This window comes from Diabrotica virgifera, chromosome 2, assembly GCF_917563875.1.
Source record: "Diabrotica virgifera virgifera chromosome 2, PGI_DIABVI_V3a".
Classification (NCBI taxonomy): domain Eukaryota; kingdom Metazoa; phylum Arthropoda; class Insecta; order Coleoptera; family Chrysomelidae; genus Diabrotica; species Diabrotica virgifera.
The window spans coordinates 58,307,738-58,321,963 of record NC_065444.1 but is presented as its reverse complement, the minus strand read 5'-3'; the positions used below and the strand labels follow the sequence as shown (position 1 = coordinate 58,321,963).

The 14,226-nt window shown below is 35.1% G+C and overlaps 1 protein-coding gene across 7 annotated transcripts in view; it reads right to left on the bottom strand.

The window, feature by feature from the left end:
- LOC114337868 (partitioning defective 3 homolog B) overlaps positions 1–14,226 on the bottom strand; it is a 295,752-nt gene that overhangs the window by 28,619 nt on the left and 252,907 nt on the right. For 6 of the 7 annotated variants that reach the window (XM_028288425.2, XM_050642575.1, XM_050642576.1 and 3 more), the window contains 9 exons: positions 13,749–14,010; positions 12,750–12,904; positions 11,038–11,363; positions 8,973–9,041; positions 5,734–5,819; positions 5,271–5,406; positions 4,696–4,870; positions 3,965–4,538; positions 1,115–1,279 (listed from right to left, as the gene is read on the bottom strand). In XM_028288425.2, the coding sequence (XP_028144226.1) occupies positions 1,115–1,279; positions 3,965–4,538; positions 4,696–4,870; positions 5,271–5,406; positions 5,734–5,819; positions 8,973–9,041; positions 11,038–11,363; positions 12,750–12,904; positions 13,749–14,010 (1,948 nt within the window). The remainder of the gene's footprint in view (positions 1–1,114; positions 1,280–3,964; positions 4,539–4,695; positions 4,871–5,270; positions 5,407–5,733; positions 5,820–8,972; positions 9,042–11,037; positions 11,364–12,749; positions 12,905–13,748; positions 14,011–14,226) is intronic. The other variant, XM_050642574.1, reaches the window with a different exon arrangement.

Here is a 14,226-nt window from a genome sequence, read left to right as displayed (position 1 = left end):
GGCTATATTTTTGCTAAAAACGTTTTTTTTTTTCGACAAAATATTTACTTTTGGAGTTATTTGCGAAAAACCGTCTAAAAATGTGGTTATTTTGTTGAAAAATGAACATATCCACTCGCAAATAACTCGAAAAGTGTTGACTTGGCGAAAAAGCTCTATAGAACAAAAGTTGCTTAAAATTAGTCAGTTTACCCACTTCCCAACTTATTTTGGACATATATTTTTTCACCCCCAAGAGGTGGTGAAAGTCACCCCCAGGGCAAAAGCACACATCGGCACAATATCACTTTTTTTCTTTGACATGTAAGCTCTACGTATGCCAAATTTCAGGTCAATCCAAGCGGTTCTTTAAAATTTAGAGCAAAAACCGTGAAAGAATGTACTATTAGGATGACTAGCCATGAATACCTTAGGATATCTCTATGCACTCAGAAAACAGAGGACTGAAAAAGTAAGTGCTACTTCAAAAAGGCATGAACTAACTAAATTTATCTTATTCAGTCATTAAGTCACAATACCAACAATTCTTAACAGTGAGAAAAAGTGAGAATCAGAGAGAGAACAGAGAGAGTGAAGATAGTGTTTAGAATGGTACTTGTGTGTCTGCGTGGGTGGGTATGTGTGTGTACAAGAGAGAGAAAGAGAGAGAGAGAGAGAGAGAGAGAGAGAGAGAGAGAGAGAGAGAGAGAGCGCGGTAGAAAACAAAGAGCGAGGGATAAGAGAGGAGGGAAACAGAAGGAGAGAAAAACTTAGAGACATAAAAATAGGAGGTAGCAACAATGGGAAGAAGAGAGAGCATGGAGAATGAGATGGTAGAGCAGGAGAAAGGTTAGAGAGAGAAAGAAAAAGAGGGGGAGATCAACGTGTCCTTGTCAACTGAAAAACAATACATATACATATAGTGAATAGAGAAAATAATATGTACTAACTATTGTACTCATATATCATCAATTATTTACTAATATACTTAAGATTTTGATGTTGAAATATATATAAAGAAACTTTGCTATGTATGAAAACAAAGTGCAAAAAAAATTACAAAAGGATACTCATTTATTACTAATCAGAGTACGATAGAATTTCTTCACCAATATTTTATTATTGAAGTTCTTACCTGTGGTTGCTGGTGCCGTAAATCGTACACGTCTCTTTCATCGCTTTGATAATATGTGTGTCTTTGGGTCATTCTCTGTTTATGCGCTTCCCTATCGTGCCTTCTATGTTCCGAAGAATTTTGCCTATATTTAACAGGAGGAGCTACCGCATTTTCAGGAATGACCTGGAAGAAAATCATTGAAATTTAATTGATTGATTTTTCTCACCAGAGTGACAGCATTTAAAACATAATAATAGAAATAGATACATCTAATCAGAACGAATTTTTAACGTGGGGGATTTCAAAGTGGTTAAGAATCTAAAACCTCTTTCAAGCAGCATCCAATAGTGCGAATATTCACGACGGCCAGAACAATGAGATTTGGCAACAGCGAACAGAGGGCCTATAAAAATATTTGTGTTTATTTAAATTCTGTTGATGGTATGTTACAAACTTTTCTAAGAAAAAGACCTTCTCTTATGACGTTAGAGAGAATGCAGTTTCAAAAATATTTCCAGTACTTCCAAAATATTTGAAAAAGCAAGAAGATGGTGATAAAAGGAGCAGTTCCATGAAAATGAGATAATTCAGATCACGAACATATTCATGGTGGTGATCTCTGAAACAAATTAAAAGCTGTCTCTCATTACCTTAGTTCTACTCACTTTTTGAGTACTAGGAAGCAAAAATTCATTGGATTTTTACCTAGATAAACGGGTTGTGGAATGCAATTGTAGATTCCTCACGTCTATCATTTATCTCTCCGTTTGCCTCGCCAATTGTAGAAGGCTAAGATTTTAGGTTGTTACCGATTTTTTCTTTCCTGCGTAAGAGATCTACAGTGCTTCTGTACTCTAGATTTCTCGTTGTTTAAATAGATGTCGCTATTGCGTCCATTAGCAAATAATTTCGCATTATTTTGCTTACTAGACATCTGAAAACACTTCGAAAAATCGATGGTAAGACACTATGGTATAGAGCTAGAAGTGCAGATATACGACGGAGATGCAAGACGGACAACATAAATAACTGGGGGAAAACAGAAGAGTAGAATGGAATGACCACATAAACCGAATGACAACAAATAGAGTAGTAAGGACGGCGAGAGACGGTTCCCCAATAGGAAGAAGATCAGTGGGAAGACCACGAAAACGATGGAATGACAACTTACTGGAGGCACATTGAAAAACAGACAGTCATATCTACACAAAAATAAGAAGAAGAAAAAGAAGAAGACATCTGGATCTAGTTTAATTCGGAGCGCACCACAAATATAACTAGACTCAAACCCAGACATCCAAAGTGGAAAGTTAGCCTCCAACACCAAATTGTTATATATGGTCCACATAATGTTCAGAAAAAAGTCACTCCATTTTGAGCGTCGGGTTTGGCGGGGAGAGTGGGGAGAAATCGGTAAATTCGTAGTTTTTTACGTTTTTCGTCAATATTTCTAAAACTATGCGGGTTAATCATGAACAACCTTCTATACAAAAATGTTCTACATTACATTTGAAAAAAAAAGTCCTATGCATAATCCTTCTAAAATGAACGGTTCCACAGTTACGGAGGTAGTATAGTATAATTGGTCCAAAAAAAAGCCTAACCCAGACATTCAAAGTAAAAGTTTTCCTCCAACACCAAATTGTTATATATGGTCTACATATTGTTCAGTAAAAAGTTACACCATTTTGAGCGTCCGGTTTGGGTGGGAGATGGGGGAGAAGTCTGTAAATTAGTAGTTTTTATACCTTTTTCGTCAATATTTTTAAAACTATGCTTTAGCGTAAACCATGTTCTATACAAAAATGTTGTACATAAAATTTAAAACAAAAAAGGTCCTATACATAATTGTTATAAAATCAACGGTTCCAGAGGTACGGAGGGTGAAAAGTGGAGGTTTTCGATACTTTTGTACCTCCAACACCAAATTGTTCTATATGGTCCACATATTGTTCAGTAAAAAGTTACACCATTTTGAGCGTCCGGTTTGGGGGGGAGATGAGGGAAAAGTCGGTAAATTAGTAGTCTTTTTACGTTTTTCGTCAATATTTCTAAAACTATGCTTTAGCGTAAACAAGGTTCTATACAAAAATGTTCTACATAAAATTTAAAACAAAAAATGCCCAATACGTAATTGTTATAAAATCAACGGTTCCAGAGTTACGGAGGGTGAAAAGTGGAGGTTTTCGATACTCTTGATATTTTTTGGGAAAATATTATTACTGATAAAAGAAATTTTCTTTAACAGGATTGTGTTTTGTAAATAAAATTTGCTATTTCAGTGGCCGAAGGTATGTTAGTGATAAGCCCTTGAAGAAACGTTAACTTCACCACCCAAAATCATCATCAATTGCCCAAAAAATATAAAAACTATCGAAAACCTCCACTTTTCACCCTCCGTACCTCTGGAACCGTTGATTTTATAAAAATTATGTATAGGACCTTTTTTGTTTTAAATTTTATGTAGAACATTTTTGTATAGAACATGGTTTACGCTAAAGCATAGTTTTAGAAATATTGACGAAAAAGGTAAAAAAAACTACTAATTTACAGACTTCTCCCCCATCTCCCATCCAAACCGGACGCTAAAAATGGTGTAACTTTTTACTGAACAATATGTAGACCATATATAACAATTTGGTGTTGGAGGAAAACTTTTACTTTGGATGTCTGGGTTATGCCATTTTTTTTATCAATTGTATCATACTAAAAGCCTTTCTGACGACTTCTAAAGGAAGAAACGTACGCGAACGGATGGTGGTGATCTTTGATACAAAATTAAATCTTGCTGTCTCCCATTATTTTATGCATAAGTTATTTCGTCCTGCGTATAAAATTAAACGATTAATAAAATATAGAGATTCTTACCTGAACTTGTTCTGCGTGCCTGTGTAAGTAACCATGCCTTTGATACAGCGGTTCCCGTATAATATGCTGCTGTTCTCTATGTCCATGAGATGAACTCTGTTGGGAATGGTGTAAGTTCTGGTTTGTTGTAGGCGACGAACGACTTTGAGAATGAGAACCTTGCGTCTGAGATCCCACATGAGAGCTTTGTGATTGATGGGGAACGTTCTGGGATGGGTGATGTGTCGTTGATGACTGATGAGAGCTCTGCGCATGCGAATTCGGATAATGAGCGCTCTGGGACTGATGTGACGATTGGGAAGAATTATGCGAACTCTGCGAATGGTGGGAGTTCTGTGAACCTTGCGACTGGTGGTGAGAACCTTGGGAAGTGTTTTGGTTCTGGGGGTTGCTATTTTGAGGTACTTTTTGTGAATGCTCTTGCGTCCGTTCTGGTTGACTACTTTGCGTTCGGTTTTCGGTATCTGCGGTGTGTTGTTGAGGTACGTTGGCATTTGAATCGAATTCGTTTGTATGATGATAGTGTTGGGCAGCCTCTGCTGTTTGGAAGTCCAGTTTACGATGTTTGCCAAACCTGTAAAATAAATCAAATAATTCTTCAAATATTTACTTTACAAAAACTGTATATTGGACCTAACCTAACCATATTTATTTCTTCTAACATTTTGGTATCAATAAAAGTTTAAAAATTACTTTATAGTGTAAACGACTAATTTTTAAATTGGCCTTACCTGAACATCGAACCAATGCCTTTAAATATACCAGGTTTCTTCTTTGCTGATTTATTCTTTATATCAATAGCTGCATTCAGAGAAGATTGCCTAGGACCTCCTCGAGCATTGCTGAAGCCATCCACTTCTCGTTCGTTTTCCATTGGACCGTCAAGCAACCAATGCTTTTTGGCTCCTAAAAGGAAGATAAAGGTAAAAAAATATAATTCTTTTATCTAACTGGTCAAACGTTTATATTTAAACAGATAAAGTATCAAATTTTTATAAATGATTTGTATGGTAATATCTAACATTTTATCTTTTTCTGCGATACCTTGATGAACAATTTTGCAACATAACTTTCCACTCGTAAGTTCCTCGAGGAAGATTGTAGCAATGCGTAGATATTTTTTTGTGGAATTTATGGCTTTGGTGAGAACCAATTAGCTTTAAAATTGTTAGAAATAGATATTTTTAACATAAGTAATAAAATAAAAATTTGTTTTAAATTCGTATTGTTAGATAAAATCCAACGCGCGACTGCTCACGTGACAGAAGAGAGCGCGACTGTTCCCGGGTTAAAATTTTATATTTACCGATCTCACTTCGGTGATTTGGATCCACTACAGCTGCCCTAAAGCTTTCTTCACAGCCTTTCCCCCTGATTACTTTTAAAGCTCCATTGGGTCCTCTATAACTATAAGCTGGGTCGCCTTCTTCTTGCATTTGAATCTAAAAAGGAATATATTGTCGATTGATAAACATGTTTCTTTTGTTAACAGTATAGAAATGTTCTATATAATTACAGCTAAGAAAGAGTGCGTAAAATGGATGAACACCACATAATCATCTTTTAAAGGATCGTAAAAAACAGCGAGGAGAGCAGGAGGGGAGTCATACATCTCCTCTGTAGACAAGGTTTAGAATCTGTTAATAAACGGGTAATTGTTAAGGCGCACTTTTTTTGCTGCGAGTTATAATGAACTAGCACAAAACTTGAATGCAATGTTTCCATTGATTTTTAGTATTAAATGACACGCTAGAAACAAAATTTCTTACCTCTTGTACCATTGTCTGTAACGATTCCAAGCTTGAAGATTTCTTCATGCCTAAACTTGGTCCTAATTGGCCTAATTTATCAGCATCTATTGAAAAAAAAAACGTGAAATTGATTTAAAAGTTTCTAAAAATTGTTGAACAGAGATGTCAATTCGGTAGATATTGTAGATCAAACTTAATTTTGTCTATTCATTCGAAGATTGTTTTTTACATCTAAGTTCAAGCCCAACTTGAAATAAACATTTTAGATCTATATATTGTAGATTTATATTCATTTTCTGATAAATTTGCATTTTTATTAGTTGGGTTTATACCAGTGAGTATTTCTTCGAGTCATGAGATCTTGACGCTGGTATGAAATTTATGATCAATAGTGGTAGCTAATACTTTAAGATTATTACGGCGGTTGAAGGCTAAGGCCTGTTTTACTTCGCACTCTCAGGTTTCTAATAAACTTCTAATGGAGATATGCGGGGATCTATCGGAAGTGACTATTAATTTCCTAGCTTCTTGGGGAACAACAATAGATCGGCAACAAACAAAAAAAAGTAGTGTCTATACTGACGACCACTTTGCAAGGGATAGCCAAAATGCTATTAAAGATGATTCGCAACCTAGCACGTCCTCATCAGAAGCACTGACTGAGCGACACAATTTTTGCCAAAAGAACAACTTCAATAAAAAATCTTACACTTGAAACAATAAAAATGTTAATGAAGCTCGAACGAAACATTTTTTCCTTTTCAAATCGATAAGAATTATTGAAGTCCCTATTGTCAATCGTGGCCATACAGATTCCTCAAATGTGTTAGTTTGACACACTTTTGAGGAGGACAGTTTGACCGATTTAGCCAATAAAAATGGTACCTTCAAGCAGATTTTCACCTTCACCAGTTCGTAATTTATCCAGAAAACTTACTTTCCGTGGATGAGGTTTCCAGAAAGTAATTAAGAGAAGCAGCTTCTGCTAATTGAACAGTGGAGAAGACGGCTATATACATTGTAATTGCAAAAGGAAGGGTTCTTCAGCTAAGGAAGTGTTATTTTTATCATCACTCGCTAGACAACCACACTATTGGGACCGTGCAAGTTCGGCAAAGCGACACCTGGTTTCTACGCTCAGCAACTTTATTCGCACTTTTAATTATATTGGCCAATTATATTAGTCCTGGTTACTGGATAATTGTCAAGGCCACAGTCCAAAAAAATAATAAGAAAAAATAAGATTCAGGTTATGTTATTAAAACGTAAACAATTGTATGTAGTAAATAAAATTAGTTATTAAAATGCAGTACTGCAAGCAAAATACAATTAATTAAATTTACCTTTATATAATAATTGCATATCATATCAATATTGTGGAGCAATATATAATTTTTCGTCTTCAATGACAATAGATATGAAATATACGTCAATTTGACAATTTCAATTGACAATATGAATTATTTAAGAAAGTTGCAATATTTCTCCGCTATTCTCGCACGATCGTTTTTCGTGTCCCCTCCAAGTACTTGCACACCTCGAATACTTTATTTCACGTTAAGAATAGAACATTGCGAAGATAGCCCCATGCATTTCTTTTAAACAATAGAAGCGCGCCGATGCCACGCCGTACTGATTAAAATGAATCGTATTCGATGAGTCGAGTAGTCACCCGTGCCCGAGAGGTTTGTCAACACTGATATCCATAAGCGTAACGTTCTATTCTTAACGTGAAATTAAGTATAGAAAATCTCACTAGACAGACATCGGTCTTGTAAAATACTGATTTGTTTTGTACACACTTTGTGAAATGAATGAATTGAAAAGAAAAGTATGTTAAAATCATTGAATTCCTCACTTAGCGCTTTCGGCTACAAATGCCATATTTAGAGCTATACTACAATAATTTAATATGTCTAATGTACTACTACAAAAGGGAGATCTCATTATTCAAAAAAAAAAACAAATTTTTTCATCTAAATTTAAAAAATTCTTAGAAAAATCATTAAAAAACAGTACAAAAAACACATTAAAAGGTTAGATATGGTTAGGGTGCAAGCACCCATCCATCTGGAGGGAGGTGAGGCGACAGGCAGACTGATTATAATCCTACGCTGAGTTTCAAATGCTTCTATAATACTCCTTGCGGACAGCAAATTTTGTTTGATAGCACTACGCAATACTGCAAGAGGTATGGAATGGCTCTGAACACAAAAAGAAACATGAGAACAAGATTGAATACGAAACAATTTAAGTTAAAGAAAAAGCTTTAGAGAAAGTACCTAAATACACTGCGCGTCAGAGAAAACCGGCGGCCCACAAAACTGGTCATTTTGATATCTCGAATTTCCTTAACCTGTTGTTCGATTTAAGTGATTTTTTTAATATGTTATAGCCTTATTCTGTAACAGTATCGCTGTAATAATGTTGTTGCTAAACAGGTTAGATTTTCATTGTATACCGAGTAGACCAATCAAACTGTGTTTTTTTTTTCTCAAAGTTCGTAATACCCTGTGGAATATTCTAGCATTTATAAAATACTGAAATTAAAATCCAACCAATCCAATTATTAGCCTCAGGCTAATAATTGGATTGGTTGGATTTTAATTTCAGTATTATTAAAATACTGGATTGGATTAAAATCCAATCCAATTATAGCCTCAGGTTTTCTTAACATTATGTTTTTTTTTATTCATTCGCTTATGTTGGATAATAAAAAAGTTAAGTACTTTAACAACTAGCCATGCTCTTCATCAGTACAGGGTCTTTCTACATAAGTGCGACAAACTTTAAGGGGTAATTCTGCATGAAAAATAATGTCAGTTTGATTTATAAACATACGTCCGCAATAGCTTCGTTTCCCAGATAGAAGATGTTGAGTATTTTCTTACAAACTGACGATTTATTTATTGCTCTAAAACGGCATAAGAAAAAATTCAACATCCCGTATCTCGGAAACGAAGCATTTGCGGACATATTTCGCCTGAAAATGTAGCAGACATTATCAAAGGCAGTGCGGGAGCAAATGCCAACATGACCTCGTGTGCTATAAACACTTAAAAAAATCTAAAAATTTATGAAGAAATATTCTTAGATGCTCCTTTTATTTCATGATGTATAGTGACCGTATATGTTTTTTATAACTTAATTTTTTTGTTTTTCTTGTTTTATTGTTTGATCATCAATGTCTACCGAATTTTCTTTCTGTAAATACTAGAGGATAGAATGATAAATGATAATATGAAAGGAATGCTTACACTCGGGATGTTCTGCAGATCTATTAACACTTATGACAGACTCCACTGAACCTACACGGACTAAGCCAGCTGTTGAGCAAGATGAGAAAACACATACTATTAGCACATTTACTTAAACTAGCGGTATGTTAATTACATGATGTATTGAAAGAACGAAAAAACGAATTACATTTGGAAAAGATTTATGATTCTCTTTTTCAATATATTGTAACAAATGTGGCTGAAATCAGGGTAGGTTTCTTTTTTCAAATGGAAAAACCTTATCCGACTCTATTCATTTTAGTATATTACAAGCACAATTATTCGGGGAACAAACGGAAGTAGTGTTTTAAAATAGTACAAGCGATATATTATTCGACACGGCTTAGCAAGACTTACTGTTTTTTCTCACTTCTGGTTAAAAAGTTGTAACCGGACATGCCACATTATAGTCGCAGGAATATGTGATATATCAATTGACGAGTACTGAAAAGTCGAACTCGAATATTTAGTTCTCGAATATTTTTATGGCATTTCCTGTGAAAAAGTGATGACCAGAAGCTTAGAAAAAATATATCAAAATTAGTGAAATCATATACAGACTGTTTAGCCTTTGATTAGATAAAAAGATACCGAAGGCAGCGCTAAAATCGGCAACATTGCTGTACCTATACTATAATTGTGTTTCAATTGTTAAAGATGTTTAAAATTTAACTACTCGTTCCGATAATAACAGTATGTTATTAAAACCACTGTATCAATTTTTCTCTTTTCTCAATTATTAGTTTTTATTGCATAGTATATAAATTATTGTAATCACTGAATATATACACTCACCGGCACAAAATTCCGGCACCCAAAATTTTTTATTAAGTTTGATAATGTATAACTTTATTATTTGTATTCCGATTTTCAAGATTCTTGCACCAGTTTGTAGGTACATGTATTGCTATTGTTTTGTATTATTCCGGTAACACAAAAATTTTGCTTACATTGCATTATACGGGGGTGAAAGGAAGTGTTGTATTTCCTCCTAACTTTAAAACATTCTGTGGAAAAATAGAAGTGCTGGTTTTGTTTCATAGTCCTGCCATATTATCCCGGAGGCATCACTAAAATTTTGTTTTTCGAATTATCCGAATATATCTTTTCTTGTAAGAGCTGTACCATTTTTTGTAAATAAAAACACTGATTGACTCATAAAATAGAGGTTGGATTGATAAGATTAGAATGGCCCGCATTCAGCCCAGATCTCAATCCTATTGAGTATTTATGGGTTGAATTAAAAAAAGCTGTTCGCCGTCATCCCAGGCCTCCAGAAAATTTGGTACAGTTATGGCCCTGGTAGAGGAATATCGGGCTATTCCCTAGGCAAGGATAACACATCTTTATTCGATGCCACACAGATTGCGAGCAGTCGTTGCTGCAAGAGGTGGACATACCCGCTATTGAATTGTTTGGTTTTATTGTTGATTTTGTTTTGTTTTGTTAATTTTAGTGAGTTTGATATTTTTAATTAAAAAATCCTTCAAAGCAGTGTTTTTATTTACAACTCTTATAAGAAAAGACATATTTGGATAATTCAAAAAACAAAACCTTAGTCATACTTCCAGGATAATACAAAAGGAGTATGAAACAAAAAGTTTTTCCACAGAATTTTTTAAAGTTAAGAGAAAATACAACGCTTCCATTCACCTCCGTATAATGCCATCTAAGCAAAAATTTTTTGTTACCGGGGGTGGCGGAATTTTGTGCCGGTGAGTGTAGTTAGTGAAAAATTAATTCTATTAATTAAATTAATGAATAATTTGAGCGATTATGCAAGTAACGATTGTCCAAGAATATTCATCCATATTTATATCTAAACAGTCTGTATCAATTGACGCTAGCTTACACGAAGAGTTCACATAGTGACTTTCCGTTCTACTTCCGGCCATCTTGGGTAAAAACCTAGGACTTACCAAGTCCAACTGCTTGTTTGTTTAAAAAAACTAAATGACATGACTGCTACTTGGCAATTAATTCGTTTTTTCGTTTTTGCTACTATAATGACACACAATTGACATAACAAAGCACTTCAACTTACTTATTTCTTTCATCTTCCTCTCCTCCCTAATCTTCTTCGATTTCTGATATGTGTCGGTATTCTTGGCATCCAACGTCGCATGCCTCTTCTCTGACATACTCTGCCTTCCAAAAGCATCTCTAGAAAATCCTTTGGGATTCTCTAGGGACAATTGGCTGGCGTACGTTGCGTCGGTGCACTGAATCGTCGTTTGGGACGAAGTGTCTGTACTTTTATCACCGTTGCTGCCTGATGAACTAGTCTTGTTGTCCTTACCGTCCGGCTCGTGTTCGGTTCGAATGTCGGATATGTTCGTGGGGACTTTGTTAGTCATATGAACATTGATTCTAAAAGAAAAAAAATCCTTAATACATTATTCCTTTTGTTTTGTTTGTGATATACAATAGAGTTGTGAGGGCTGTATGTTTTTAGGTCGCTGGTTCAAGGGGGAATTTGGAGGGATTATGATATACAGACAATATCTAATTGAGTTTATAAAAAATTTTATCCAAGTCACTGCTCACCCGATCAAAGTTACATATGCCGGTTTCACAAACGGTTGTTTCTCGTACCAGGTTTAATTGTTTTTAGCGGATTAGCGGTTGTTCTATATCGGATTACCGTTTCATACTATACTCAAAGAACGAAATAGTTGTCACGAAATTGTTGCATGAAACGTTACTTATTGCTTACTAAAACTATAGATTATACACTATTTATAAAATTATAGATTTATACTGTAGCGTTTGAAAAAAACTCCCAACCATAAATTTTATATCCTATCTCAAGAAAAATATCTATTTTTACAATTTATTTTATGAAGTAATTTACCATAAAAATTCTGAACCGCCCCTGCTTCTGAGTATTACAAAATATTACACACTGTTTGGAAAGTACCTGTTTGCCCTTGAAAAATTATTGGACTCGTCCCAAATTTGTAGAGTTGCATCACTAAGGGCGAATTTAGCTTGCAATTACGCGACAAGTACGCAGAAGAATTCTCGAAGGTTAGGTACCCCGTCGAAGAGAATCAGTTCCACACGAAACTCGGCTGGTATTACATCGACCAGGCGGTGGAGCTCATAGAGAAGCCACCACCTTGCCGGCATCAATATTATCGCCATGTGAAACAAAGTGAAGAGTTTGTAGTTTGTTCCGTGACCATTGAAGAGTATTCGTAGAAAGTTTCACTCCCTAATTTTGGGTTTTTGAAGTGAAAATGTAAATACGTAGTACAAATGAATTGCGTAGCTGATGGCCGGTCTTGCGTGGTGATGTTCTGTTCCTGTTCCCGTGTTGAAGTCCCGATGAGATGCCTGATTTGGCATACACGTAAAATTATAGCATAATTTGACACGCCACTGAAATTTTCGAAATGAATCACTGACAACTATTTCGTTCTCTAAATATATTGCACAGAGAGAGAAAGCGTTGGTTCAGCTGTAGATGAAACCAGAGAAAGGTTGGCGTACTGAGAGACATGTGTTGCCTTCGACGGCCAACACAAAAGATAGTCCTTTAGCCTCCGGCGGCTAACACAAGAGAGAGCATGTTTGTTTTCAGTTCACAAATGCCTCAGCAAAATCTGTTCTTGGACACGGATGAAACTAGAAACTATTATTCAATGTTGGTTTAGAACTTTTTTAAAATAAGGATTGTCGTTAGGGGTTTAATACAGTAAAAATATAATACTATTTTTTGCATGTGAAAAATTGAACATGTGGTTTACTTACTGTTGTTGATGTTGATTAGAGTGGGTCAGTACCCTGGATCCATACTCGTCTTCTATTAAAATAGGTTCAGCGGTGGCGATATTTACAGTAGTGCCAGACATGTTGCCAAATGAGTTATTTCCAAGCATGCTACTCGTCCAAGTGTCGTGAGTAGCCTAAAACAATTTTTTATTGTCGTTATTGTATTTGTCATTATTAATTAAAGATTATTAACTCCGATTAAATTTATAAGTCTATTGACGATGATGATGATGATGACTCACTATTATCTTCAATATTTATACTCTTTTTCTACATCTAAAATACTCCACGAGAATTTTCCATTACTCGAAATAGTCCTATAAGTTTTTTCTGTCAGCTCCTTTTGGACACGTGCCTTTTTCTCTTACAGTTCCAACTTACTTAAATCTTGTTCATTTTAATGCAGATTTTATGTTAGATGACAGACAGAATTTGCACAGGACAAGATGCTACGAATAAGGCTGATGGTAGAAAGACAATGCTATTGTAATCGGCTAGAAGCCTCTTGACAGACAATCCGGAATAAGTCGACGCATTGTATTAGTGAATATCCTTGACTTGTCATTCAAAAATTTACGTCGTTGGTACTTATTCTTTCAGAAAATTTAACATGAACTCCGTTGATGATGATGGTCAATAATTTTATCTTCGGTAACACAGTTGAGTTCTACATTTTTTTTAATTTGCTTTGCATTTTGTTTTGGTCCTTCGAGCTTTTTGGGTTTGGATGATGTTAGACCCTTCATGAACAAATTGGGTACTGACAAATTACGGACTTGAACAATCGAAGAGTATTAATTGTTAACAGAATACCAACTATAGCCAATGTGTAAATGCTTATAAAGCATCAGACTAAGAATTAAAAAATTCAAAACGGAGTACCGTAAAATAAAAAATAAAAGATGCTGTGAATATGTGTTTACCTTAGAAAACAAAAAAAAGGTAAACACTAAAATGACGTATTTTATACTTATTTACCTTGTAATAACTCTCATTCCTCAACTGTTGTTGTTGGAACTTTCCGTTACCGGTCAACCGTTCCAAGACAGGGTTCCATGTATGCATCGGGCTTAGTTGATTGCTGAGCTGTCCATTGAGCTGGGTATTAACTTGAGCTTTGTTGTCAGAAATATTGCCGATACCTCCATGTGGATTGAATATTACCGTGTTTGCAGAATCACCACTGTTGCCGGAATTATTTACAGATTCGCTTTTTTCTTGCGAGTCGCCAGTAGAATTGCTAAAAACGATACATTGTTAACAAGTTATAAAATACTAGTATATTACCGGTAGGCGGTCAGCAGATTGAGAGAGTAAAAAATAATACTTGGGAACGATAATCAGAAAATAAGGACTACACTGCGAAAATAAGAATGAGAATTGAAAAAGAACGTGCCAACTTAGTGAAACTGAAAAATATTTTATGCAGCAAAGATCACTGGCACTCAGAATAAGA